At 37.0% G+C, this 26,455-nt stretch overlaps 1 protein-coding gene across 1 annotated transcript; it reads right to left on the bottom strand.

The window, feature by feature from the left end:
• Positions 1–3,498: 3,498 nt before the first annotated feature.
• On the bottom strand, positions 3,499–26,018 carry smg5 (SMG5 nonsense mediated mRNA decay factor). The gene is made up of 22 exons (XM_048152451.1): positions 25,572–26,018; positions 23,991–24,089; positions 23,658–23,781; positions 23,404–23,560; positions 21,532–21,621; positions 21,331–21,420; positions 21,074–21,152; positions 20,734–20,859; positions 17,935–18,003; positions 17,610–17,821; positions 16,915–17,052; positions 15,750–16,589; positions 14,708–14,877; positions 14,510–14,585; positions 14,210–14,385; positions 13,188–13,346; positions 10,976–11,035; positions 10,688–10,847; positions 7,737–7,827; positions 7,498–7,572; positions 7,243–7,381; positions 3,499–4,610 (listed from the first exon to the last, which is right to left on the bottom strand). Exons 1-22 carry the CDS (start codon positions 25,634–25,636, stop codon positions 4,527–4,529), a joined length of 3,279 nt encoding a protein of 1,092 aa, XP_048008408.1. The 5' UTR covers positions 25,637–26,018; the 3' UTR covers positions 3,499–4,526.
• Between the last annotated feature and the right edge of the window lie 437 nt (positions 26,019–26,455).

Consider the following 26,455-nt stretch of genomic DNA (forward strand, 5'->3'; position numbering starts at 1 on the left):
ACAAAGCTCGAAACTCGTTCAACTACTTTTAACGTTCTCGTTCTGTTTCTAAGAAAGAGAAGTAGAAGTAAAAACTAGCCAACAGAAATGAGGGAGAAATGCATAGGCTATATAATACACTTCGAGGCGTCATTCACAGTATTGCAATATGGCCTTGAGTGCTTCATCGATTTTATGCAATAAAAATATTAAAGATGCAATGTTTTCATTAACACGATATTTTATTCGGGTATTTTATATCTCATTAAGTGGCATTCTTCCACTTTTATTTATTTAGGGAAACAACAACACATAACAGACATTTATATTTTCATATTTTCAGTTAGTCTAGTCATTAATATAGTAGTCTATTAAGGATAATAATAAAGATATAATTAGTCATGTTTCGTTCGTTTTTATTTATGAATGTGAAAAACTAAACAGTTGAGTCAACGATTTAAAGGTGCCATTGAACGTTTTTTACAAGATGTAATATAAGTCTAAGGTCTCCCCTGAATGTGTCTGTGAAGTTTCAGTTCAAAATACCCCATAGATTTTTTTAAATTAATTTTTTTTAACTGCCTATTTTGGGGCATAATTAGAAATGCGCCGATTCAGGCTGCGGCCCCTTTAATTGCTCGCGCTCTCCACCCCCTCCTGAGCTCTCGACTTTGTCATTGCATAAACAAAGTTCACACAGCTAATATAACCCTCAAAAATGGATCTTTACAAAGTGTTCGTCATGCATGCTGCTTTCATACATCGGATTATGTGAGTATTGTATTTATTTGGATGTTTACATTTGATTCTGAATGAGTTTGAGGCTGTGCTCCGTGGCTAACGGCTAATGCTACACTGTTGGAGAAATTTATAAAGAATGAAGTTGTGTTTATGCATTATGCAGACTGCAAGTGTTTAAAAATGAAAATAGCGACGGCTCTTGTCTCCGTGAATACAGTAAGAAACGATGGTAACTTTAACCACATTTAGCAGTACATTAGTGACATGCTAACAAAACATTTAGAAAGACAGTTCACAAATATCACTAAAAATATCATGTTATCATGAATCATGTGAGTTATTATTGCTCCATCTGCCATTTTTCGCTGTTGTCCTTGCTTGCTTACCTAGTCTGATGATCCAGCTGTGCACACCCAGACGTCCTGCCCTTGTGTAATGCCTTGAACATGCTGGCATATGCAAATATTGGGGGCGTACATATTAATGATCCCGACTTTTACGTAACAGTCGGTGTTATGTTGAGATTCGCCTGTTCTTCGGAGGTCTTTTAAACAAATGAGATTTATATAAGAAGGAGGAAACAATGGAGTTTGAGACTCACTGTATGTCATTTCCATGTACTGAACTCTTGTTATTCAACTATGCCAAGGTAAATTCAATTTTTAATTCTAGGGCACCTTTAATGACTCCCTAAAAAAAAAAAATTTACCCCCAACATAAAAAAAAAAAAAAAATCTTAAAGGGGTAGTTCATCCAAAAATGAAAATTTTGTCATCATTTACTCCATTTCAAGTATTCTTTCTTCTGTTGAACACAAAAGAAGATATTTGGAAGAATGTCGGTAACCAAACAGTTGATGGACCCCATTGACTTCCATAGTATTTTTTCTTCTCTATACTATGGAAGTCAATGGGGACCATCAACTGTTTGGTTACCGACGTTCTAAATTCAAAATATCTTCTTTTGTGTTCAACAGATGAAAGAAATTCATACAGGTTTGGAACAACTTGAGGCTGAGTGAATGATTACAGAGTATTCACTTTCACAACAAAACATATGCAGATAATAAAGAAACAACTGATAGAGAGATTAATGAAATGAAGGGCTAAATAAAATAAATAGGCTACATAACAAAATTAAGAAATTATAATGGAATGGGGTTAAAAGACTGGGTTGAAATTTATAATTTCTTGTAGCCCTATATTATTTTATGTTCTTATATATTCTTTTAACGTATAATAATAATATTGACAAATAATTCAAACTTCATTGAAGTGTTGTCGCAGGGACATTCTTCTGAAGATTTATTGATTATTCAAGCTTCATTCCCAATGTTGTAAAATATGATGATTCTAATGATTTGAACAGCACTGTTCAGTTTTCAGCTGTGGTATCATTTTCCCATCCTCCATTCCACTGAAACCCCAGGGTACATTTGGTCATTGGACTGGACTGCAAATAATTCTTCCCTATAAGTGGGGCAGAGCCCGGCCATTCTTTGACAGTGTGGTACTGGGGTCTCTGCCAGAGAACCGGCCATAATGCCACAATGAGATCTCGGCAGAGGGCCCAGCGCGGCTGAGGGCATGAGACGCTGGACATAATTGAATAGAGACCTACTTAAACCAAACAGATACTGAAGGACAGACCCCGTAACAATGAGAAGGACCAGGTTATAGCGTTTCCTGTTCATGAACATAGAAATCCCTTCATTTTTAATACAGCATCCATTACAATTTAAAGCATTAGATACACAAATTATGTTTATTTTAAATAGTGAGGAGTAAAAATTTATCAATAATTATGACGTTTGGTCTATAGCTAGCCTAGGACTAATTAATTAGGATTTAATTAACACTTGGTGCTCTTTTTATTTAGAGTGTTTTGTCATATCACATTTTAGTAATCATCAAAATTAGGTATCATTCGAAGCTTGAACTCAAAATTCATCCTGTGAAAATCATTTTGACATGGTCATTGCGTTACCATGGAAATGGTACCAAAAATTATTTTGTCATGCTCCTCCCCTAGTGGGCGGTGTCAGGTTTCATATTACAAATTTATTTACTTATATTCAAAACTTTTTCTAATTTTGACAAAACATCATCAGAAAGGTCTAAATCTCAAGGTTCCATATTTGGTGATTGTTTTGTGATAGAAGTGATATTTGGATAGAAATTTATACATTTGTTACAGGAGAGTGCGTCAAAAAAAAAATTCAAAGGAATGTGGGTGACACCTGGTGGATATGTTTGGTACAGCGCCTAAACAAAATCTCATGGGAACTTCAATTTTTGTGATATCAACTTCAAATTTGGAACACAACTTTAGACATAAGGCTTTAATTTGATAGCAATTTTAGAGTAAAAAATATTTGATAAAATATATATTTTATATAAAATAAAAGTGTTTAGTACAGTACATTTGATTTACAGTAAATATAAACGTCTATAACTTTTTCATACTTTTATTTTCTGAAGTGCTTTCATTTTCTATTCATTAAAGAATACAAAAAAATTCTCATTTTCCACAAAAAATATTAAGCAGCACAACTCTTCAAAACTGATAATAAAAAATGTTTGTTCAGCAGCAATTCAGTATATTTCTGAAGGATCATCGAAGCTGAAAATTCAGCTTTGAATCAGTGGAATAAATTACATTATTACAATATATTAAAATAGAAAATGGTTATTTTAAATTGTAATAATAATTCACTTTTTTTTAAATAGATGATTTAAAATTGGACTGCATTTGACAATCATGACAGGGACAAAGGAGCATTTTTAAATGAAATCTTTTATTGTTTAATGCACTGCCTCACACATACACTGGATTCCTTTGCGTTGTGCAATATGGGACAATTACTATGAGAATGTGATGGCGAATGGCTGGGACTAGATTTTCTGAGTAGTAATCTCATGTTTAGAGTCGAGCAGAAACACTTCCACATCATGTCAGCACAGAATCAGATGATGTCTGTAACTCTGAGCCGGTTCTTTATGCCATAACAGAAAGAAACATCTCTACACCCAACCTCATTCCTGTGTTTTCAGCACAGCATACAAAGGCAAAAATACGACATACAAAAATAAAATCAAATAAAAGCAACCATTTGCCAGACTTCCTGCTCATACACAGATAACACAATACATTAAATCACAAAGTTACACAGCAAAAAGAAAAAAAAAAAAAAAAAAAACTGGTGGGGAAAGCCACGTTAGAAAGAACAAATCATCAAAAAGAAGTGTACACCCTATACCCTGAATCTTTCGTGACCCTAGGAACCAAGGGTAAACGCTAGACGGATGATTTCTGTTCTGTGCTCCCCGCTGCAGTCCAAAACAGACATCCATGTGGCAGTGCAACCCCCATGACCGTAGCGAAAAGACGGAAATAAAAAAACATTGTTCTCTATATATTTCAATTTATGGGTTTGTTTTAGACGTATATGCACATGAATGTTCGTTCTCTCTCAAAACATATACACTCATTTCGTCGGCATATATGCCTTGTTATGGCGCACAAGGGGCACTTAAACCCCCTAGCTTTTAACCCTCCTGTGTCGGGGTCGAGGATGCACTGTTTTCGTTAAAGCCCCTCTGCATCTGACTTCTCTTTTCTCCGAACACTTCCTGCACCCTCCTTCCTTACAAACCTCCATCTTTTGAGTATTTTTCTTTTCCTGAAGACACAGATACAGACAGAGCAGTAAAGCTGGAGAGAGAGAGCGAGAGATTGAGAGAGAGGGGGAGTGAGTGTGCGATCAGCCGAATGCCGAGCCGACCTCCTGCGTCCCACGCCGTCTCTCAGCCCATCTCTTTCCACTGCCGGTAGAACTCGGTGATGTTCTTCAGCTCCATGCCTGCTGCTGCCACCGCCTGGACAGCCACCTACAGCCAGATCAATGCGCAAACAGAGTGTGAACACACCACAACATCATACAAACAAACAAAACGACAATAACCCCAACAGTTCTTACGGAGAAACAGTTGGATAATCTCAATTCTACTAGATCTGGCAGTGTTGGGGAGTAACTAACTAAGAGACTTGTTGCTACAAGATAGCGTAGCTTTTCTATTAAAGGGGTCATATGACGCTTTTTCAGCAAAATGTAGCAAAAATAGTATCTATCTATTCAGCTGTTTACCTATTTCTATTATTTCCGTCATTGCATCACGTTTTTAGACACAAAGATGTATTCTGTGTGAACAAGCCCATAGATCTTAATTTGTAACTTTGTTATATTGCATTTATCTATGCTTGTAATGTGTGTTTTTGTTTTTATTTTTATTACTGACTGTTCACTTGTCTTTAATGTTTAATTATAAAGAGCTAGATTTTTGCTATGGCTTCGAAGTACTTAAAGCTGCAGTCTGTAAGTTTTACCTCTTTGTCGCCATCTCTGTTTGAAAACGGCAATTACAGTTATTTGCGGAATTATCATCTTTATGTGGGTTGTGCTCTTCAGCGCAGATAAATATAACATTTGCCGTCAGACACTGCACCGGTGGATACTGTACTTCGGAATGACAGGTTCTACATCTTGGAAGTATGACCAAAATTTGAATTTTCACCGGAAAATGTTATCTGAACAAGTAAGTAACATATCTGCCACTTTTGTTCTGACCAACTGAGAAAAAAAGCATTACAATAAATTGCGCTGCCAATGGTGCCAATTCAATTCATTTTCTGTAGCCACTCCACAGTTTGAAGTCTTTTGCTTTTGACTACGGGTGAATCTCGAGTCGTCACTGATGATTGTTATTTGGAATTTTCTGGATTACAATCCACCATCAAAATGATAAGTTTAATTATTCCAGCTGAGAAAAGGCTATAAATGATCCACCACCTGCAGCATCCTCACATGCGATATAGCCTACTAGCTGGGACTCCTTTATGTAAACAGACGTGTTGTAATGATGCAATAATGAACGGCTGCATGAAACCTACCAGTACCACTCGAATTAGAAAACATTATTACACGCTTACCGTAGTGAATCGGGCTACGGTAAGGAGACAGTTTGAACACCGGCTGGTTATGTATTATCCAAAAATTGATTTTGGATTATTTTTAACAAAAAAAAAAAAAGTTACGGACTGCAGCTTTAAAGTGAGCTAAGTAATAAATGAAAAGCAAAGTTACATCCACCCCCCCATATATATATATATATACACACATATTAGAATTAACAAATGAGATCAAGTACATTTTATCCCAGAAAAATATATCCAAATATAGGAATTAGCACAAAGTCATTTAAATATAATAATAATAATAAAATAAATATTCAATGGAATTCGATTCATTATATAGCCATTATAAATACACTACCATTTAAATTTTTTTTTTTTTTCATGTTTTAAAAAGTCTCATACTCAAAGCTACATTTATATTATAAAAACAAAACAAAAACAAAACAACAACAAAAAAACTGTAAAACAAGTAATGCTGTGAAATATTTCAATTTTTCGAATAACCGTTTTCTAATTTAATATATTTTTAAAAAGTATTTTTTTTAGATTATTTTTTAGGATTCTTTGATTAATAGAAAGTTTAAAAGAACAGCATTAATTTGAAATATATATCTTTTGAAACAATTGATCACTCTGATCAATATTTAATGCACCCTTACTAAACATAAGTATTAATTTCTTTAAAAAATAAAAAAAATAATAAAAATGGAAGTAAATAAATTGAATTTCCAATAAAAATAACTAAATACAGTCTAGAGCAGCACAATTCTGGATAATATTTTTTTGTTTTTGTTTAAAATAGAGATTCTGCATAGACAACTAAACAAAACATGTACGTTTCTAGAAGTTCTGACAAAATGTTAATTGCTGCAGTCTAAAAAAACATGTTTAATTTGAATTAATAATTTTTTTAAAAAAAGAACTGGTTTGAATGAATGATTCAATCACTCACTCATAAAGACTTCACTTGTTTCATTACTGGATAAATCAGTGTTTTTGAATGGATCATTTGAATGAATGATCATTTCAACCACAATACATTTTTTAAAAGTCATTTGTCGCCACCTACTGATGTAACAATGTAATTGATGAAATCTTTATTTGAAGCATCAAGTTACTTTCATAAGGTGATTAACTTATTTTATTTTACTTTATACTTTATTTTGATCACTACCATAGACATCCATGTTTATATCCAAACTATAAACATTTATCCCAGTACTTCTGTGATCATTTGAATTATTGTAACAGAAATAATGACAGTGTGGTTGAAAAGCTGTTTCATACCTATACATGACAACTGCTTTCTCTAGCTCAGCAGCAGAGCCAATGCAGATTTTTGCTGTGATCATCCTTGTCAAAGGTTTAATAGACATAGCTGAATCGTTGTCATTTAGGAATAAGGACGCGTGGGTGTTTGAATCGAGATTGCATTGCTTTGATTAATCGTGCAGCTCTAATAAGGTTTTGGTCATACTGCCCACCAATACCACACTATTTTGAATGGGAAAAAAAGCCTATTTTGGAGTCTTCTAATGCACAACTGACCTTCATGGAAGCTGACCGTTCAGTCAGCTCCTCCAATGAGTGTCCTGTCAAAATTGTCACCATGCCAGCGGTGTCTTCATCTCCACTGCTCTGAGATCCCGTCAGCTGGCGACAGCTGTCCACCATCTTATACAGGTGCCTGCCAACAGGAACAATCAATGCAGTGAGCCTGTCTGCAGAAAACCCTACAGGGCTTCACGACTGAATTTAAAATCATTCTGCTCTGAAACAGGAAATGAAGATGATAGGACTTACCAGGCTTCTATGTCCTGTCGCTTCAATTTGTCCCTCTCAAAGCTTTTTCCCGACTCTTTCTGACAGCGGATGTACCTGTTGCATAATAATTAAGAATAAATGCTCACGTGTGACGCATTAAATCATTGACTTTGACCGTTTAATGGTGCCGTATCAAATTTAAATGCATGTCAGAATCGGACAGCTCTGCAGTCTGGAACAGAGCAACAATCCTAGCATCTGCTGAGCTCAAGATGTACCTGTTCCCTTTCCGAAACTCTGTCTCAAGAAACCGGATGCCATCTCTCGCTCCTGAGTTCTCTTTCTTCAGCATATCCAGACCATCAATCACTGCAAGAGACCCGAAATTCATCTCAGTCGAGCAATTTGTACAAACATATATTGATTGATCATTCCTGGCGGTTAGCACCTTCATGTGTAACAGGTCCATTTGAGATTACTTTTCATTACATATGAGGTGCCAAACTGGAGAAGTTTTGATCTTAAATCATTCAAAGTGTAGTCATTTAAAAAGAACTAGTGTAAAAACGGTTAGCCAATTAAAAATATTGGCACATAAAATCAGAAGGTTGCCATTCAGATGTCAAGTGTCTATGCCAAGGCTCCCACTCTTTTTCACAGATGAATTTCCTTTTCCATGTCATTTTCAGTTTCTAGAATGAATAAGGATTGTTTAAAAATCATTTTGAGTCAGACTGACATGCTAATGAATCATTCAGAATGATTTCATAAAACACTTCGAATGACTCAAAAGAATGATTTGCCCATAATTTCAGGCCTCGCTACAGTTTACAAGCAGGTTTTACTCTGTTAATTGTATTTAAGTAGTTTGTGCAGTGTTATTTTATTTTAGTATTCTTTATAGACTGTTACAAAATTTTTATTAATAAATATTAATTACCTTTATATTTTTATATTTTCTTCATTTAAGTTTTAGTAATCGTCTTTTTTTTTAAAAATATTTCTATATAGCTTCAAAGGCTCAATATGTAATCTTTGCTTATTCAATATGAACTTGATGACACTGTGAGTGTGATGGAGATGGACTTGTTTTCACCTTCGCCAATGGAAAGAAATCCATTGGATTCGGGCAGAAATCATGTTCATGGATGAGCAAATGTATTCAAGTTTTATTACAGGGTTCGTACACATTTTTACCAATAAAAATCAATGATTTTTCCATGACTTTTCCATGACTTTAAGTAAAATTTCATGACCTAATGTTTCATGAAATGTCTATGTATACATGTTAAATAAGAAGAAAATCCATGTTACACCCAGCATATTTTTACTAATATAAATGACAAGCTTTGTAGTGTACAGTAGAATATGAAATATTTATTCAAATAACGCTTGCACAGTTTCATAAAATAATACATCAAACCCTGAGAACTGCTTAGAAATGGATTAACGTAATCCATGGGAGATAATTAACATACATCAAGGGGAAGCAACAATGTTAAAAAAACTAAAAAATAAATAAAAGTGTCCAGCAACACTGTCCTGCACATTACCTCTGCAGTTAGGGTTTCGTTTTTGGATACAGCACTCAAAATGGTCCCTTGTTTTACAGTGGATGTACAGTGGATGCTGGGAGCGGGTGTCACGTCAGTCGCACGGGTGAAAAAGCCAGCGATTTGGGTTGGAAGCAGTCGAGCACGCAGCTGCAGACTTGTGCTTTGCACCTTTAGCGTGGCTAGACAGCGCTGCCTGTCCCATGTTAGAAATGTCAAACGTTTTACGACACAGTGTACATTTAGCACGTCCCGGGTCCTGATCTTTCTCCAGCCACCCCTCATACTTTTCATCATGAAACCATACATTTTTAAATCTGCATTTCCCTGGCATTGCTACACAATACTAACGTTAGCTGAAACTGCGTTACCCCACGCAGAGAACGTCACGTGACAGATCGTGCGAACGTTAACTATAGTAATTTAACTAATATTATCAACTATATTCGAATATACGGAGATTGTGAAACAAATTTCCGTGACTTTTCCAAAACTTTGTGGGTCAATTTATTTTTCCAAAACTTTTCCAGGCCTGGAAATTGCCATTTTAAAATTCCATGCCTTTTCCAGGATTTTCATGACTGTACAAACCATGTTATTATCATCATGGTGGTATGACACAGGGTGCGCCAAGAGCCGTGGCCCATGGGAGCGAATGCTAATAATGAGAGACACCTGCGATTCATATTGGTCTCTGAGCTTTTATTTCGTTGCAGTCGCCCGCTTTATTTTTGTATTTTAAGTACTTCATAAAGCCTATTTTAGTTTCATAATTTTTCTAATTAGCAAATTTCCAAAATTTCGATAATTTTCTATTTTTCATCAAATATTTAAAATATCCACCTTTTTCCCTGAGTAAACGATGAGTGCCGCCATGATGGATTCAAACTACCGTACGCTGTCCAGTTCCAGTCTCAATTGGAACCCATTGTTAAAACAGGGTAAAAAAAAGAGTGACTGAATTAATTAAACAGAAACTTTTTGAACATTACAAAAAACTTTAACGAGTGCAGGGTTAAGCTGTGCTGTTGTTGGCAGCCACAACAACAGCAATAAACTGAAGAAATTCCTGGAAAATACATGTTTTGACCATCAGCAAATCTGAAAAGAATGTCCGTATACGGTGCCATGTGCCTTGCATTTTATGCCAAACACTTGACGAGAAAATGAGCACGGCTTGCATCACTTCAGTTAAAATACTCCCCATAAAAGGTATATTTGCGATCGAAAGCTGTATGTAGGTTATGTGCGCCCATCTGTTTTCAATATAGCTAACTTCAGGCAGCGTCATATCATCTACGCATTTATTAAACTTTGACGAGTGAGGCACTAACAAAATAAACCATTTTCATAGGTTTAACGTTACATTATCAGCTTGGAAAATACACTAATTTGACTAGAAACCCCAAAGACCCGAAATGTAAAGGATAATTCAGCTATGAGTCGGGCGAGACTTCTGCATTCAGAAAAAAGGTGGATAACTATTTGATTTCAGCTTTATTTCAATAACTGGAAATTGTTTTTAATAGTTTTAGTTAGAGTATACCCGAAAAACATATTCACTATAGAAATCTTAAAGTAATTAGATTTAATTTTCATGACATTTTCAGGCTCTCCTGAAATCTCCAGACTGTGGAAACCCTCATTTGGAGATCGGAGGAGACTCGTGGACTGACCTGTGCGAGGGATGATGATGATGAAGCAGCCACTGGCAGCCAGCTGTCTAAGCAGCCCCAGGTGCTGGCAGAGAACACCGGTATCTGGCACCAGATAAGGAGACATGGAGGACTGGGCTTTGGGCTGCTGCAGACTGCCCTCCAGCTGAGAGACCTCCAACTGCAGAGAGAGCGAGAGACAAGGAAATGGTTCATTACTGCGCAAATTAATTGAGTACATTTGGATAAATGTCGTGAAGAAGATGAGCATTAACGAAAGTTAAAAATAAACCCAACAGCTGGTCTGACCTGTAGGCGCAGCTGGGCCATATCTCTCATGAGCCGGTTTCTGCGAGCTTCCTCCTCCGCCTGTGGACGAGATGAGACAAGGTCAATATAACCTCTGTGTAACCTCAAAACATTACTCAGATTTTACCCTTAGTAAACACAAGGTGTGAATAAGCAGCTAAATATATTTTTTGCGCTGGAAGAAGAAAAACACACAAGAGCAGCATACTGTAAATAAACAGACACACGAACACAAAAAGATCACAGGTAATCTGTGCAAATGTTTCTTTTGTTTTTGTTTTTTAAAGAATAACCTCAAAGTGCACTTAAAGAGATTAACGTTTAAACCACAGGTAAATTTAACCTTACAATTCTGGGAAGTAAACAACAAAAAGGGCACCTTGCAGTTCCACATATTTAAAATAAAAACTAAAAAGGTAATATTATAGGAGTGAGGGAAAATATAAAGACAGATAGACATGTATTAAATATAAAATACAAGTGTTTGATCTTTTGTACATTTTAAGATGGCTTTGCCGATTAAATTTATTTGCATACTGTGCCCTAATTGTGCCCATGAAGATTAGTCATGCTCCTGCTTCAGATTTGTTACACCATGCATATTTCTTGTTTTCCAACTAGCAGGGTTTTTTCTGCATTGAAAACATTTTGGCGGCCGCAAAAATAAATTTCTGTCCTACCAAAGATTTATTTGATAATTTAATGTGACGATATCTGCTGTTCTGCAGTAGCCGGTTGCTTTAAAATGTTCCCGTTGTGTAAGCTATTTACGTGTTTTTCCAGCAGTAAGCTCTGCAGCCAATCACAGACATATGTGTTGAGCGTGTTAACGCAATGGCCAATCAGATACATTAAAGTTAATCAGGATCTGCACAAAACGCTCGATTGCTGTTCATTGTTCATGAATCCTTTCATTATAACTAACAAAGTATAAACACAATGCCAATAAGAGATTCATTGCAGGCAAACAGACAGGTTCATTTATAAGGGAAGTTTTTGCAAGAGTGTAGCTTTGTGTACCGCGCATTGCAATCGACAGCTTCAGTGATTATAATAGCAGCAATCTTTGCTCGTTTTCTGTATATAATTTATATATTTTCATACTGCTAAATACACATTGCAAAATTTGTTAACTTTAGTTAATGCACAGAACGTGAGCATTTTTATTAACTAACATTAACAAAGATTAATAAATACTGTCACAAATGTATTGCACATTGTTAGTTCATTTTTTAATTCATAAATAAATAGGTTAATATTATAAACCGTTTCTTTGCATTTATTTTGTATTTATTGTCAGAACTGGGATTAGTACTGTGTGTGGATGACTGTGTTTATCGTTCACCACCACCAAAGACCAAATTTGGACCCAGGAATAACCCGTTTTTTTTTTTTTAAAGCGATTAATCATTTTTATTCAGCAAGGACACATTAAATTGATTGAAAGTTACAGTAAACACTTTTGTAATGTTAAAAAAAGTTTTAATGTTAAAAAAGGATGGCCTGAGGGTGAGTAAATCATGGGATAGTTTTCATTTTTAGGTGTACTATCTTTTCATCTGGGATATACTTCATTTTCACAGTTGAGCGAGCGAGCTTTTCAACGTACACTCCTTTGGCCATGAGCACGGAAAGACGTGTTAGGTGTGTGCGCACCATCTAGTGGACTTTGTTTTCAAGCCCTCAAGTCACTCGCACATGCGCTGTTGTACAAGCAACGTCCGCGTATATACTTTGGGCTTTATTCCATGAATGCCTAGCAGTCCATGACAAGCTTTTCATTCGCAGACCCTGAAGGTTTTAATGAAATTGTACCAGAAAGAGCCGCCTCTTCACCGCCACAGCAAGGTGGCACTTCAATCATCATTTGTTCTACCCCTAAGGGCTGCATGGTTGCTTGGCAACATAAGGCTCTCAAGCAAAAGCTCACAAATGTGGTGAGGTTTTATGAAAAAGCCTTGTTTTCTTTAACACAGGCATGACTGTGTAGACCCTATCATTTAGAGGCACTTTCCATGATTATTTTGGCATGTATTTAAGTACTACAGCTACTGAAATCACCAAAAGAGTCTGAATACGCAAAAGAAATCAGCTGACTTACTGTTTTCAAGAGAAAAGAGTTTCTAGTTCAAATTAAAGCAAAGCTATTATTGCTCCACAAATAGTTTGGTTTATTATTTTTTTCATTACAATTAAATATCATGTATTTTACCATGCGGAACTGGGCCTTGGCCTGCTGAATCAGATTCTCCTGCTCTGATTGGCTGATGCTGGTGAAGATGCCCGCCTCTGGGTTGAAGTGCAACACGTTGCCTTGGAGATTTGTGAGGAAGTGTCCAAAGCTGCGAATGCAGCACACGCGCACCACACACTGGACAGCACAGAGAGAATGAGACAAAAAGGAAAAACATGAGAGAAAGAAAAAGACAATGAATGTTAATTGCACTTATGTAATTTTATGAAATTCTCTGTATGCTAATTAGCTGGAACCAACTACTTGATTTTGCCTGAATAATACATTACTCTAAATTATGACACTGAAATGTGAGAACCCTAAGAAATGTAATGACTCCAACTGCTTTAGTACTTTTGAGGAAGCAGCCAATAATTTATCCCAATTATGTGTGTGTATATATACACTTCCTTTTAAAAGTTTGGGGTCAGTAAGATGTAAAAAGTCTCTTATGCTCACAAAGGCTGCATTTATTTTTTACAATTTATTAAAATTCAAAATAACTGTGGTCTATATGTATTTTAAGATGTAATTTATTCCTGTGATGCAAAGCTGAATTTTCAGTATAATTATTTGAGTCTTCAATGTCTCATGACCCTTCAGAAATCATTCTAATATGCTGATCTGGTTCTCAAGAAACATTTTGTATTATAATCAATGTTGAAAACAGTTGTTGTGCAAAAGAAAACAAAACAAAACAAAAAAAATGTTTACTGACCCCAAACATTTGAATGGTAGTGTAGTGTATATTATAAACAATGTTTGCAAAACAAAATTTAAAGTACCATTCATAAGGCTTCTTTGAAATTCAAATGTTTTAATGCAAGTAAAATATAGGAAAAATCTAGTTCTTAAAAACAAAACAACAGTAACCGGTTTTCCACAGTTTTTACTGAACGAACACAAGGAAGAATTATAATCCTAAATGAAATAAATGATTTGAATATATAAAGCTGAAAGTGTCATCCACATGGCACATAAAGAGGTAAGTGTGATGTTACCTCATCCAGAGGGGTAAGTGGTGGCCTCTGGCTAGTGAAGTCCAGGCGTCGATGGGCTATGCTGAGGGCAGGAAGGTGGCGGAGGGCCAGATCCTCGGGCAACAGCAGCGTCTGGACCAAACTAGGCTGCTCACACTCATTCAGGAGTTCTGTTACATCCTTATTCAAACCTAAATCTGCAACAGAACAAGAGAAACAAAATTGTGTTATGAGGGAAATTTAAAGGAAAATTAAAGGATATTTTTACTTTTAATAATAATAATAATAATAATAATAATAATAAAAAAAGATTACTCTCACCTGTTTCTAATATCTTGCTGCCCTCAGGAAGTAAATTAAGCAGCACTGAGAGTCTGTTCCACAAGCTCTGAGAACTCTGTTTGAGTAGAGACCAAAGACCAACATGTATACAAAAGTATAGCGAAGCAACAACAACAACAACAAAAAAGATTCTGTTGTTTACTCAAGAAAAATACAGAATTTCAGATTGACGTGTACCTGAGCGCACATAAGGATGATATCGGTGTTCGTCCTCAGCCAATCCAAAAAGACCTTCACCACCTGGATGAGACCCTGATTGGTCAGAATCTCCAGTCGCTCAGAAAGGGTTTTCTCACTGGGAAACGAGTGGTTGCTGTGCTCACTGCCCTCAGAATCAGAGTCAGGATCTGTTAACAACAAATCAAATAATCTTAGTTTTAAAAGTATGGACTAATCTGCATTTACTTAAAGGGTTTGCTCACCCAAAAATTTTATTTCTGTCATTAATTACTCACCCTCATGTCGTCCCAAACCCGTAAGGCCTTCGTTCATCTTTGGAACACAAATTAAGATAACATTCATAACATTAAGGTTGAACCACTGTAGTCACAGTGACTATTTTAACGATGTCTTTAATACCTTTCTGGACCTCAAAAGGTGCAATGACATTGCTGCCTATGTGTGGTTCAGAAACACTCAGATTTCATCAAAAATATCTTAATTTGTGTTCTGAAGATGAATGAAGGTCTTATGGGTTTGGAATGACATGACATTTTAATGTATGAACAGCTTTTAACCAAAAAAAAAAAAAAAAGACTTCCTAGGTTGTCTATGAAAGCCTGTAGGCTGATTTTTATGTGAAGGACTTTTAGGCTTTGGTTATATGTAAATAAAGTGTTACATCAAATTTGAAATTTCTTTAAACACTACACTACTTTTCAAAGGTTTGGGGTCAGTAAGATTTTTTTAAGTAAATAGTTTTTATAATGTTAGAGAGGATTTCTATTTCAAATAATTGCTGTTCTGTTGAACTTTCTATTCTCGAGATGTTTTCCATAAAAATATTAGGCAGTGCACCTTTTTCCAATACTGATAATAAAAAATATATATCATTATAATATTTCACAATATTAACATTTTTACTGTATCTTTAATCAAATAAATGCAGCTTTGGTAAGACTTCTTACCACTTACCAAAAGTGTATTTAAAAAAAAAATCACGTATAGACTGAGCTAAATTAATTGCAGAAAACTCAAAATGACTTTGTATGCAATGTACCATTGTCGTTAGTTCCATTAACGATCTCTGGATTAATTTGTCTCGGCGTTTCTCCGGTAGGAGGTGTGGCTTCTTGTACTGGGGTGGGGGTTGAGTCTGGGGTGGGGTTAGTGGCAGGTGCAGGGCGGAGCAGTACATTGCTAAAGGTGGGGGCGAGCCGAAAGCAGCGTTTTGCCTGAAAGAGCTGAGAGGACATGGCCTGCAGGTTACTGCTGATGCTGGCATCATTAGATACTAAAGGGCCATTGGTTACTGGAGGAGTCGAGTTTTCCTCTCTAGATGGTTGCGGCTGCTCATTTTCCTCTTGTTGCTGCTGTTGTGGCGCATTCTCGGCATCCTCCATGTCTTCCAGGTCCGAACGAGATTCCTGACTGTTCATGTCAGAATCCGTCTCAACGTCAAAAGCAGTACCGCCCTCGTCCTCCTCTGAGCCACTTTCCCAGCTGCCATCCCCTGTCAGTGGTCCTTTCCGTCCTTCCCTTCCTAAAGAGTTCATCTGGACCCTAGTGGCACCCAGACCGTCGACCGGACCGCCGCCTTCCTCGTCCTCTTCTTCGTCACTCTCAAATCCCTCGCTCAGGTCGCTCTCATCCTCCTTGTGAGCGCAGCGTCTGCGGCGAAGCATAGAGAGCCGCGAGAACTTCCGCTTCTGTTTTTGCTTCTCCTCAGCTGATCTCTTCTTCTCCAGGCTTTTCTTCTTCCCCACTGTACTTCCGTTCCCCTTAGTCACGCCTTCCTCATTCTCCTTCTCCTCGTCATCATCTTCTTCCAGGGAGCCGTTCTGTAGGGTCCTCTCCTCTGAGAGAGCAGCACCACTGTGATCTCTGGCATCAGCGTCATCTACGGACAAATGCATCACATTGGGAAGGTTAGTTTTAAGCCAACAGCCAATAACAGCAAAACAAGACTAAAGCTTTTCCAAATCCTAGTGAGCTGCCTAACTAGACAGCATTTTAAAGGGATTATAGGTGGTTCATGACAAAAAATAGCCGGCAACATTATGGTGCTTTCTAAAACACTTTACCTACTTTTCACTAAAATCTAAGGCAGCACTGTATATGTTCTTCGCAGATACGGCAACTTTTCTGGCAGATTACGAAAATACCCAAAAGTACCTTACAATCAGAAAGACAAAAAGGACATAGAAGCAAAGAAGTACCCGTACCAGTGTTATCAGTACGCAGGGGTGGGACGTCACTCTCTCCCTCCTCCAGTTCAGCTTGCAGTCGAATGTTGACATGATTGACCAAATGGGAGAACAGAGCCAACGTGAAAGCGATGGAGGCGCTGTACTGCTTTGAAGCTAGAATTGAATTACAGTTGACAGATGAGTTTGTACTTCATTTGCGAGAAAATTAAAATAGCAAATGTAGTCTGAATGCTTCTAAGAGTGCCCTAAACAGCCATTAAATCAATAGATATTTTATATATTTTTTTATATCCTCACTTTTCAAAGAATGGAATCACAATTTTACAGTTCCTTGTTAGTTTTTCAAGACCACAGGAGTATATAAATAACACTGATGTAATATATACATCTCATGGCATGTGGTGGAAAATCAAAGACATTTAGAGTATTTATTGCTTGTCCTTTTACACTGAATTGTATCTGGTAAGGATGCAGTAATACCAGGAAATTGTGCTTTTTGCATGATGTCTCAAAATAGGCCTGAAGCAACACACATCTGCCATTTCACTAAATAAAAAGAAGTAGTTTGAAGCCAGCACTATTTTTATGTTGTAAAGCAGTATCTCTCTACTTCGTGAATACAATGCGACATATTTAATGACAAAATGACATGGCGTAAAATGAGCAGCAGATGTTGAACATCGTGATCAATCTTTTCAGTCCGCACTTACCCCCTCTTTTCAGGCTGTGCACCACCATAAGGCAAGTCACCACCATTTTGAATATGAGGCTGTCAGGAAGCACAGAACAGACCGAGTCGTGCTCTTCCTCCTCCTCGCTGGCTGACTGGCTGCCGTGAGCAGGAAGGGGTAGGTAGAACAGCACCAGGTTAAAGTCTTCCAGCACGGACTGGCACAGTGACGTCAGCTCCGTCTCCATCAAACTGAAGAGGTGACAGGTTATTAGTAACGTTTATTTGATTCTCAAATTATATCTTGTACCATTCAGGGGAGGGATGGGGATTTTTTATATCATTAAACGGGTTGATGCTCTCACCTGTTCTTGGGCTGCAACAGGCTCTGCAAATACATGAAGCTCACCAGCAGTCTTTTGATGTCTTTTGACCTGAAGCAAGAATAACCAAATTAATGTGACTGCTGCTTGTCCAAACTAGGCTCCATCATGATGCTAGAAAATTGTGTGTGGTTTCCAGGGGCCTGTTGCACAAAGCTGGTTTCAAGTTTTCTAACTTACCAGGTAAGTTTGAGATTTGTTTGAGGAAACTCTGGTTTCTCGGGCTCAAGAAGGTGGATTGGTTTTTAGCGTGTTCATCGACATGGCAGCTTATGCTACACAGCTAACCTGCTCCAGAGGGTTAGAGATCGCAAGCCAAAACTGGACCAATCAGGTGTGAGCAAAGTGACGTATATCTGATGCATTAAAGCCACTCCCTCTGTATCTCTCGCTCCAAATTAAATCAGTTCAAATTTAGAGACAAAACTGCCAGTCTTTTGCCTCTAAAAATGTATTATATATTTTATATTATATGAGTCATAGTTATTTATAATTCATAGTCAAATAATTATTATATCAAACTGTGCATTTAAGTTAATATAAATATATACATATATATAAATAAAAGCTTTAATATATAAAGCTAATGTGTTTTCTTTTGAGCTTTTTGTGAACCTATATAAATTATTATTTAAATTCAGTTGATTCACTTGCATTGATACAGTCAGATATTTTCTTTCAGCTGCCTTCTCATATTTACAGTGCAGCAGCAGTGTTTATTCTTGCCTTGTAAATGCATTTAAATTCATGATATTCATAACAATCTCTTAAAGGGTTAGTTCACCCAAAAATGAAAATTATGTCATTAATGACTCACCCTCGTGTCGTTCCAAACCCGTAAGACCTCCGTTCATCTTCGGAACACAGTTTAAGATATTTTAGATTTAGTCCGAGAGCTTTCTGTCCCTCCATTGGAAATGTATGTACGGTAGACTGTCCATGTCCAGAAAGGTAATAAAAATATCATCGAAGTAGTCCATGTGACATCAGTGGGTTAGTTAGAATTTTTTGAAGCATCGAAAATACATTTTGGTCCAAAAATAACAAAAACTACGACTTTATTCAGCATTGTCTTCTCTTCCGGAATCCTTTCCATTGAATTTATTCCATTGAATCCTTGCATTACCAACGCCGACAGATGAACTTTTACATCGCCGTGGTTGTTTTTGGCGATTAGGACATCCGCGACATGCACACTTACGCACCATTTTAAAAAATATAGCAATACCAAAATACAAACAATGTAGAATAGCTTGAATACAGTGTGCGTCTCCCTCAGACTGTAAACAAAGCTCTGGCGCACTAGATAACACGTCAGCAGCGTCTTACATCAGCAGCGTCACTGCGGAGTCGTGAACCACACTCCGGAGCAGAAGGGGGCGGTAATGCACCAATAAGCTGGATGCCAACCACCATAAAACAGGAACGAAGAAGAAGAAGAAGAAGAAGCGGAGTCGTGAACCGTGAATTGACAACAGACCCGGAAGAGAATACAATGCTGAATAAAGTCGTAGTTTTTCTTATTTTTGGACCAAAAGGTATTTTCGATGCTTCAAAATGTTACGGATGTCCTAATCGCCAAAAACAACCACGGCGACATAAAAGTGCATTACCAACGCCGACAGATGAAAGGATTCAATGGAATCAATTCAATGGAAAGGATTCTGGAAGAGAAGACAATGCTGAATAAAGTCGTTGTTTTTGTTATTTTTGGACCAAAATGTATTTTCGATGCTTCAACAAATTCTAACTGACCCTCCAATGTCACATGGACTACTTTGATGATGTTTTTATTACCTTTCTGGACATGGACAGTATACCGTACATACATTTTCAATGGAGGGACAGAAAGCTCTCGGACTAAATCTAAAATATCTTAAATTGTGTTCCAAAAATGAACGGAGGTCTTACAGGTTTGGAACGACATGAGGGTGAGTCATTAATGACATAATTTTCATTTTTGGGTGAACTAACCCTTTAATCTTCCGCAGAGAAGTGAATTGCGCGACTCTCTCGCGAGAAGTGAATCAAACTGACGCTCCCCATGTTCCTTGTGATTGGCTGTTCGCGGCACGTGTCACACATTAATCTTGAGCACAAACTCTGGATCAAAACTGAGTTGACAGAGAACATTTCTATCGAGCGCTGTGAGCCCGCTGAACCTGATCTAAAACCAGGTTGGATTTGTATGGTTTTTCCAAATCTAAACCTACTCTGAAACTCAGAGTTTGTTCAGCTAGCTTCATGCAACAGGCCTCAGATCATTGCGGAGTACTTTATAGGGCATTGTTAGGTGGTTGCTTACTGATTCCACTAAATTAAATTAAATGATCTTAAAATAATCTGAAATTAATTTGGCTTAGATCTCTTACAGACTTTGTTTTGTACATTATTCCAATCTTAAACATGCTATATTTATACTTTACACACCATTCTTGGAAAGAAGTTTCTTAATAAACTTAAAATTCATTTTCGCCCTCAACAACTTAAAAAACACTCAGTTCTTGAAACTTCAGCAATCCAAAAGTAATTGTAGTCAATTTATTTACTATATTGACACACCGATTTTCTAGTTTGAAAACAAGCAGCTTTGTCATAATTACAGCAGAAATACCGGTAGGAATATTATAGCTTATATGAGGGGCCTTTGAACACTGTGTTGAACAATGGCAAGCCAAAAAGTTTGATTTATATCACAGGAACACATTGAACACACTAGACATTTCCAGAAACATTCCTTCACCCTGTCTTTTATATGTATATAAAAGAGAGGGAACACACCTCTGGCGTGATGGTGAAAGTTTCTTCATCTCTTGTTTCTTCACTTGGTGGTACATCTTGGCTGCCTTGTCAAACAGACGCTTTAAATTCCCATAAGCGCCGTCGAAGGGTGTCTCCGACTGAATACTGTTCAACGGGAAAAACCAGTTTGTCATGTTCATGCAGGGTTATCAGATTCTTGGAACGCTAATCATACTAAACCACAATTTAAAAGGAAAGGAAAAGGTTTAAACAGTCCTCCACGTCCCTCTTTATTGTTACTGTACTGTTGCTGCTGTATTCATTTATTGTCCATTTTACTTTTTATGTATTAATATGATTCTGTTCTCAGATGCCTTACCAGCGCAAGTAGTAGTAAGTAGCCTCCACGTTATAAAATTTACTTCCAGCAAGTGTACCCAACTGATTAAACGGCATGCCTGTAAAAGACAACAAAACATTTCCCCAATGCAATAACGTGAAATGAAATAATAACAATGAATCCATTAAATGTGAATTAAAATTCACTGTTTAACAGAGAAAATCATAAAAAGCATGCTTCTCCTGTGCCAGGAAAATGTGTTGTTGGGAGGATGTGAGAAGCAAGGACTTGCTCACCGGCATGAGGTGCGACAGACAGGGCCTGGTGATAAAAGCGCTCCGCCAGCTGCTCTGCCTCCACTCCGGCCAGTTCGTTTTGGTACCGCGCTTGATAAACATTAAACGGTTTAATTTCTGATTGAGTGAACATGAAATCACACCGCAAGACAGAGCTTTCCAAGGCTGATTTTATTACATATCAAGTGAGAACACACTTACCGAGATCTCCCAAGTACACAAGACATCTGTGACAAGCCATCTGGGCCCACTCCATCTCTTTAGGGGTGGCTGAGACTGGTTTCTTACGACCTGCAGTCATTGACACAGAAAGGTTCATTCAGCAAATGCTAACACAAGGTAGTATGACGGTCTATATTGTGGGATACAATAGATTTTGCTACACAGTTTTGACCAATGAACTTTTCCATGGCATGATGCAACTCTGAGCTGTCAGGGTTCCTACACATTGTCCATTTCAAAATTCCGTACTTTTCTAGGCTCAAAGTTCCAAACCTCTCTGTAGATTTTTCAGATCATATTGACCATAAATGATTCATACAGCCTATTTTCAGAATTACATATGCTACATATTATAGTCGTCTGTAAATATGTTTTTCTTGAAGTGATAACATGCACATGATGAGAAGAAACCTATTAACGCTTTATAACCTGCATATATTCACCTCTGACACATCAGTTTGATACTGTAAATGTGGTTCGATGTTGCACGATCACCAAACAGTCTGTTTGCTCCTTTATCTGTAGCTAGTTTGAGTGGCACACAAACATTCATTTAATGAAGACCTGCTTATGGTAAAGACAAACAGTTTTGAGTAATGAAGATGTGCGATCACTAAACCTTTGCCATGAAAACACTCTGCTTATATGATTTTTTTTTTTTTTTTTTTTTTTTTAGAAATTCTTAATTTTATATTTTAGAAAACTTAGAGGGTTAGTTCACCCAAAAATGAAAATTATCCCATAATTTACTCTCCCTCAAGCCATCCTAGGTGTATATGACTATCTTTTTTCAGACAAACACAATCGGAGTTATATTAAAAAATGTCCTGGCGCTTTATAATGGTAGTGAATGGGGCTGAGATTTTGAAGCCCAAAAAAGTGCATCCATTCATCATAAAAGTAATTCATATAGCACCAGGGGGTTAATAAATGCCTTCTGAAGTGAAGCGATGGGTTTTTGTAAGAAAAATATCCATACTTAAAACAGCATGATGGCCGTATGTATCGATTTACAGCGAAACAGTAACCTCTGATGCAACGTAGAAGTAGCGTAAGCTTAGACGCCTCTCACAGTTCAAACAAATAGGGCTGGGCAACAAATTCAAGCTCTTCTCTTATAAATCCTCTGACTTCTTCTGAAAAATTCTAGTTTTAGACTTTAATTCATGACTGGTGTTTTGATTTGCTCTATTCTCTGCGCTTCCAAGTTCATCAATACGTCATGCGTCGGGTCAGGAGTTACACTTTCACGGTAAATCGATGCGTACGGCTGGATCTTGAGGGCGAGTAAATTCATTTTTGGGTGAACTATCCCTTTAAGGGCAATAGTATGGAAACACAATTTTTTTCCCCATACTTATCCAGACCTGTTAATTACTCAAATCAAATTCCATGCTTTTCCAAACCAATTTTGGAAGAGCCGTTGAACACAATTTTGACTTCCCTGATATTTCCAAGTTCTTCATAATTGGGGAAAACCTTGATATACTGTTTATATCGTGGTAGACATATTTAAAACATGAGGGCTAATAAATGATGACCTGAGGGTTCCCAAAACTTTTGACCAGTTAATTTCCACAACTTTTTTGTTATTAATTCATAGATATTGCACTCACAAAGAGCAATTACTAGCCAATTAAATAATATTTTGAGTTAAGAGAGAGAGAGAGAGAGAGAGAGAGAGAGGAAAAAGAGGGGAAAATATATTAATAAATATATATTATTAAATATAATATTTATTATATTTAGAAATATCTAAGACTTATTTTAACTTTAAAATTCCCTGATATTCCGCAGTTTTTCCATGACTGTGAGAACGCTGCCTTTAATACGCATAAGGAAATGTCTCACCGATGAGTGGGTCGGTGACGTGTGTCCAGTCGATGCAGTCCTGTAACTCCAGCTGATAATGTGACTGGATATAGAGCAGCAGGTGTTGAAAGAAGCCCACCCCAGCGATCAGATGAGTCCTGTAGGCGCACTCCAGAGCACTGCGGCTGTGAATATGCTGCAAAGACAGACAGGATTTCAGCCTGATGGCCAATACAACAGCAAATAATACAACATTTAAGTTATGAAACGTGTGCAGTGTTACGTGACAGCACCTTCTTATTGGTCTTGATGACCTGAATGACCTCATAGTAGACCTTCCTCCACAGCAGCTCTTCTGCCTTGCGTCCATAGTCCACAGGATGCAGGAACATCAGCTTTACACAAAGTTCCCGCAATCTGGTTAAAAAAAATATATAACAAAAAAAAAATTAAGAAGCCCTGGAAAGTAAGCATTGTTTTTCAGTTTTTCGGAGCTAACGTAACTGCATCCCAACTAGGTGTGACAAGCAATAAAAGCTCTCTTTTCTATGTAAATGCAGCATAATCTGACCGATTATACAGCACTGTGCCTGGTTGGGTTGCAGAGAGAATAAACTTGTGCTTACTTGTTCCTCAAGCTGATATTCTCAGGTTTGAAGACCTCCCTATACGACGACTTGCCGCTGATTATAATATCCAACTTATGCACCGTTTCCACCACAGCCCTTCATGAAAACAGATGATCGACAGTTTGTTATATACACCAAAAACTGACAAAAAATCCCATTCAACGCTTTTGGAATTAAAAAAAAAAACAATAAACACAATTATTGACTCATGAGAGGGGATGAAACTGAAACAAATCAGTTATGTTTTGCATTATATGGCATAATTTTCCATGTGTGTTTTTACTTTTACAAAGATGCATTGTAGCAAATTAAACACCTAAATTGTTAACGTACTAAAGATAAAAAGTATTTTATCATCAATCTTTTTGACAATAAAAATGTATAAGAAAAAAAAACAGATCCAAAACATTCTTCTACTAATCATAGTGAATTTTTCACATAACATCAGTTCTATGTGTTTGATTTATTTTTCTATGGTTAAGGTGTAAACACAGGCATTTGATTTAGAGATTAAAGATAAATTTCAGCTACTCCTTAACTATACAAAGCCTACTGTATCATATATGATACATGAATTTCTAAGGCCTCAAAATTATCAACAAGATTAAAATTTTGTTGAAAAACCTGTCGTACACAATCTACTACGTGTCTTCTTTCATCTGATTGATAGTTACTTTTTTAGTAAGTAAAAGGCCTTTTAGTATAATTATAAAAATGTCCATCTTCAGGTCACGGCAGATGTGATTTTTGCTGATAAATCTTTAATGATTTTTATAAAGTAAATATAAGAATATGTTTTATATTGTTAGTGATATTTCAAGATGAACATTTACTGAAGCAACTTAGGTTTACTTGATCATCCATACAGCATTTTTTAATAAAAATACCTTTTAAAATGTATTAAATATGATGCATCAGGCTTTGATGAATGTTTATTTGTACACCTCTCATCATTGCTTTGCATTGCATCATATGTTTTGTCCCCATAATCAAAACTACAGAGGTTTGACCATCTTACTAAGAGATTTTATTGGGAGATATAGAGTGACACGCCAGATTTTACATGCATTTTATGTAAGTAGTCTGTTATGCTGTTATAAAAATCTCATGTATTTACACTACAAGCCATCAGAATTTCATCTTTGGCCATATAAACAATAAAACCTGCAATAAACTGTTCCATTTAAAAAAAAAAAGAAGGCTTTACAGGGTTAGCAATCATTGCATGTGCAAATGATTTAAATATTCTACCTTCAATTTTCATGTAATTATGGCCTCTCATTTTAAATTACCCATATCTGTCCTTTTGTAGGAACTAAAAAGAGTATCCATGGACATAAATCATAAAGTATATTTAGATTTAATAGCTATAATTTCATGCCACACATGCCAAATAATACAAGATTTCCAGATGAGACGTTATGGTCTAAGAAAGCTCTGTATACAAGTGTCAAGTGTCTCATTTAGCATTTTAGCTTTATGAATATATTTTCAAACACTTCTGACTTAAAAATCACAAAATATATAAAGAATAATTGAGATTTCCTGACAGTACCGGCCTGCTGTCAGCGCTCTTACCTGTACAGCCGTTTAATATGAAGCACTTTGGCCTCTGGCTCGCTGTCCTGACCCGGTCCGCTCATCCTAGCAGTGACAGTGCGGCTGCTGTGGTCTGTTTTCGTGTATGTTGTTCTGGTTCTGGCTCGTTCAGCTCTAGTTTAGCGCGCGGCTAACGTTAGCAGGCTAGCTAACTCACCTATTTCCCTCAAATTACAACTTAAATACAAACGCTGTCGTTCCTGACCTCCCCCGTCACCGGCCGCGATACCCATCCGTTCGGAAGCCGGTGTGTGTGTTGGTGTCGGTTCGGGTCAGCTGTCACATTTTGAGGGGGTTGTGTTTGTGTTTTTGTCGCTCATCATTACTAGTGTCGCTTCGCGAGCGGCCATTTTTTTCCCCCTCCCACCGCACACAGTTCAGCGACCGCTGCAAGTATCGCGACAGTTGCAAGTAGCGCTCGGCTGCAGGAGTGCTGATCAGTTAAGTTACTGGATATTATGATAGCCCGAGTTCCTGTCAAACTACCATAGTACAGTTAATGTTTATAATGTAAAATGATAATAACAGGGATTTTCTTCAAACTGTAAGAAGCTAACAGAATTTTTGTTATTTTGATTATTTTTTCTTGTTGTTAAAAACTGCTTACCCTGTTTAAAATAACAGCGTATGCTGGTTAGGTATATTTTGAAGCATGGAAGCTGGTTTGAGCAGGTTTATGCTTGTCCTTAGCTGGTCATGAGCAGGTTTGAGCTTGTTTATGCTGGTCCTTAGCTGGTTTGAGCTGGTTTATGATGGTCCTTAGCTGGTCATGAGCTGGTTTGAGCTGGTTTATGCTGGTCATGAGCTGATTTGAGCTGGTTTATGATGGTCCTTAGCTGGTCATGAGCTGGTTTGAGCTGGTT

This window comes from Megalobrama amblycephala, linkage group LG13, assembly GCF_018812025.1.
Source record: "Megalobrama amblycephala isolate DHTTF-2021 linkage group LG13, ASM1881202v1, whole genome shotgun sequence".
Taxonomy (NCBI): Eukaryota; Metazoa; Chordata; class Actinopteri; order Cypriniformes; family Xenocyprididae; genus Megalobrama; species Megalobrama amblycephala.

Excerpts from the sequence above, each read along its gene's own strand:
- smg5 (XM_048152451.1), bottom strand. The coding sequence starts at position 25,636 with ATGAGCGGACCGGGTCAGGACAGCGAGCCAGAGGCCAAAGTGCTTCAT. Across the intron at positions 10,848-10,975 it reads TGGCCCAGCTGCGCCTACAG|TTGGAGGTCTCTCAGCTGGA; the intron begins GTCAGACCAGCT and ends CTCTCTCTGCAG. Across the intron at positions 4,611-7,242 it reads AACGGTCAGCTTCCATGAAG|GTGGCTGTCCAGGCGGTGGC; the intron begins GTCAGTTGTGCA and ends ATCTGGCTGTAG.